Here is a 3,443-nt window from a genome sequence, read left to right as displayed (position 1 = left end):
AAAGAACGAAAGAAGAGTTATTCACATTTTTCCTCGGGTACATAGTTTTTATTCAGGAATATTATCTGGTCGATTACAGAGGAAGATAGTCGATTTCTCAGTTTAGTAACAATGAGACCCGCGCATGAAAAGATTCGTTCTGACGGAACAGAGGTAGCAGGAATACTTAAATATTGTCTAGCTAACACAAAGAGTCTGGGGAATTTACAATTATTTTCTTTCCACCACTCGAGTGGGTTTGAATCTTGCACAGCACGCTCCTTGATGTATAAGGACATTTCCGATTCATCTTGAAAGGATGTATCTTCGTCGGTGTCAAACAAAAGAAAGTCCAAAGATCGTTGGACTCTTTGTTTCTTGGCTGGTTGCTTGTCAACTTCAGTTCCAAGGTTTTTTTATGACGTTTTAACTGCGGGCTTTAATGGCACATCGTCTAACTTGGACTCTAACATTTCAATGGCGACTTTTTTTTGTTCTGGGGAGAAAAAGTTAAGTGTTCTATGCCTCGGATCAAGTAAGGACGCTAAAGCATGCTGTGTAGATGCAGTTTCAATGTCATACGGTTTAAAGCGGGTGATGAGTTCTTCCGAAATACTTGCTTTCATTTTATGCGCAAGAGCACTATCCTCTTCAGAGTTTTTTAGGTGTTTTTTTAAGAGTCCGTTGACAATAGGAAGCATTACAGAGGCTGATACGTCCTTTTCCAGACACATGTATGTTGTAACATGAGACATTTGCTTCAATACTGCGGAAATTTCAACCAGATAATCCCACTCATGATCTTTGAGAAGCATATGTGTGTCACATTTCTTAGTAACAGTTGTATCTAGCATTACATCCGTAATAACTCTGCGTTGTTCACATAGGCGTTCAATCATTAGCTGAGTCGAATTCCATCTCGTAACTACGTCTTGTATAAGTTCGTTCTGTCTTAGTCCGAACAACTTTTGTCTTTTCCTCATTTCTGCAGTTATTGTAGTTGAATGCTTGAAATGTCCCACTAACTTACGAGCACGTGAAGTAAGTTTGGCAATAGCGGGTATTTCCAAGCATGGTTTAATGCAAAGCTGAATGGTATGACCAAAGCATCTCATATCGTCAAAGTCACATTTCTCTGATGCACAATTCATGTTCCTAGCATTGTCATGTACAGAACTCACAATTTTACCGTCCAATTCAAACTCTGAAATTGTAGATTTCAGTCGTTCAGCAAGATTTTCGCCTGTATGGCGTTCAGGCATTTCACGAGTAACAAGCACATTTGACTGTAAATTCCAGTCTTTGTCAACGTGATGTTCTGGACTGTTAAAAAGCTTTTTGTAGCATTCGATGTCCATGTATCAGAAGTAAGGGATACGCTGTCAATGAGATTTAACTCTTTAATCAAACTCTCTTTTTTGTCACTATATGACTTTTCTATTCTGGATTTTATAGTATTTCTAGACGGAATTTTAAATTCTGGAGCTATTATCGACATAAGTTTTGAAAATCCTTTTCCCTCAACAATGCGAATGGGTAGGTAATCCAATATAATCATATCCACTATTGAATTTGTTATTAGTTCAGATTGAGTAGACGAAAATCTTCTAGATCTGGGTGTCTGAACAAAGTCTAAAACCGATGACTGCTTAACTTTCTCAGGCGTTTCAGAAAAGTCATTGGGATGCTTTAACTTCAGATGATTCAGCATATTACTTGTACCACCAGTATAGACTAATTCCATTTCACATAGTTTGCATTTCACTATTTTGGAGTCGGCATTACGTTTAAAAAAAGACCAAGCCTTAGATGACGGAGGTGGCATATTTACATGTACGCACACACAATATAAAGTCAAAGTGAAGAAATAAACTAAATCGTAAAATTTATTCAGCATGTTCAGCTTACAACTGTTCAAAATAAACTTAATATGCTAATTATGTTTACATTATACTTGCCCGGAGCTGACAGACAAGTTGTCTATGTGCTAATTAAGTAATAAAATTTAAATGTTTTCAAGGTTAACAAGATTAATCAATAAACTGAACAATTGATCTGTCTAATCAAGTACCAATCAATTCGTACAATCATTTCACATTATTTACTAATGATTTCAGTACACATTTACATCAATTTTATTAAAATTTTAAAAAGGTCCGTTTAACCGGTAAGCGTTTTTGGTATTCGGTATTCGGTCGTTCGACCGGTTAACCGGTTAACCGGTTAACCGTTGACAACACTAATATTAAGTGATCAATGACTTGTTTGTAGAGCTTTTATTGCTGATCATTTTTGCAATTTTTAATTTTTTTTCTATCTATTAAAACTTATTAGATAATAGCCAAAAACATTAAAATTGGCCAAAAATAGTCTTTTATATGCAATAACCCCTATGCGGGGGCCATCCGACAATTTTAACTCAAAAGTAACTAAGGTAGATCTTGTCAATCTGAACATTTGTCACCCTGTCAGATTTTCTCAATCTGTTACAGTTTCCAAGATGGCAGTTAATATTTGCATTTTACCCCTATGTTCTATTTTTAGCCTTGGCAGCCATGTTGGTTGTCCGGCAGAAATGTCGTTCACAACATTTAAACTAGTTACCCTAAGGATGATTGTGGCCAAGTTTGGTTCCATTTTGGCTTGGCAGTTTCAGAGAAGAAGATCTTTGAAAAAGTTAAAGGACTGACGATGACAGACGACGACGGACGCCAAGTGATAGAAATAGCTCACTTGGCCCTTTAGGTCAGGTGAGCTTAAAACTAGAAATTTATATACCTATAAATTTGCTTCCATTTGGTCTCATCAGTCAGGGTAGGAATCAAATTCATGGTTTCAAGAAATATCTATATCATCTGACTTTCCCTGAGACCTTCCTGGTTCTAAAAGTTAGTACATAATTGTTAATGTACATAACTATTCCAAACTTGAGCTTTTAATTTTTTAAAAATCATCAATTTTTATTTTCATTTCAAAAATTGTATTCAGAGGATATTTAATATTTGACAACAAATAAAAATAAATAATTCTAAGTTTAATTTAAACTGAACCAGGAAAGTTTCGACCTGCCAGTTAAGCATTAGGACATGCAAGTATTTACATATATATATGAACATAAATACAATAAAAATTTGATGCCTGAAAACTGTAGAAGCAAGACAAAATACTCTACCAACTGAGGATTACCCCATACAATTTAGCTAATCTATTGGGAGTCCTCAAAACAAAATTATATACATAAAATAATATACAAAAAGGTGAGTTGACCAAAGAAATAAAAAACAATACCTTATACACAACAAACAAGCAAGTAAAATGTCATATGAAACAAGTATTAACTATTATATTAATTTTACACAGTATTTTCAGAAAATTTCCAAATCTTCCAACTGTCCATGTTTTATGGGTGAACAGAACTTCAGCTGATAATGTGATTAAACTTTTGTCGTATACATCCTTTGTAT

The 3,443-nt window shown here is 34.8% G+C and overlaps 1 protein-coding gene across 1 annotated transcript; it reads right to left on the bottom strand.

Annotated features, from left to right (window-relative positions):
* Positions 1-395: 395 nt before the first annotated feature.
* LOC134726745 (zinc finger BED domain-containing protein 4-like) lies at positions 396-1,337 on the bottom strand. The gene has a single exon (XM_063591191.1). The coding sequence runs from the start codon at positions 1,335-1,337 to the stop codon at positions 396-398; it is 942 nt and encodes a 313-aa protein (XP_063447261.1).
* Between the last annotated feature and the right edge of the window lie 2,106 nt (positions 1,338-3,443).

This window comes from Mytilus trossulus, chromosome 1, assembly GCF_036588685.1.
Source record: "Mytilus trossulus isolate FHL-02 chromosome 1, PNRI_Mtr1.1.1.hap1, whole genome shotgun sequence".
NCBI classification, from domain to species: domain Eukaryota; kingdom Metazoa; phylum Mollusca; class Bivalvia; order Mytilida; family Mytilidae; genus Mytilus; species Mytilus trossulus.
Note: the sequence above shows the minus strand (reverse complement) of the source record. Positions and strands in the feature narration are given on the sequence as shown.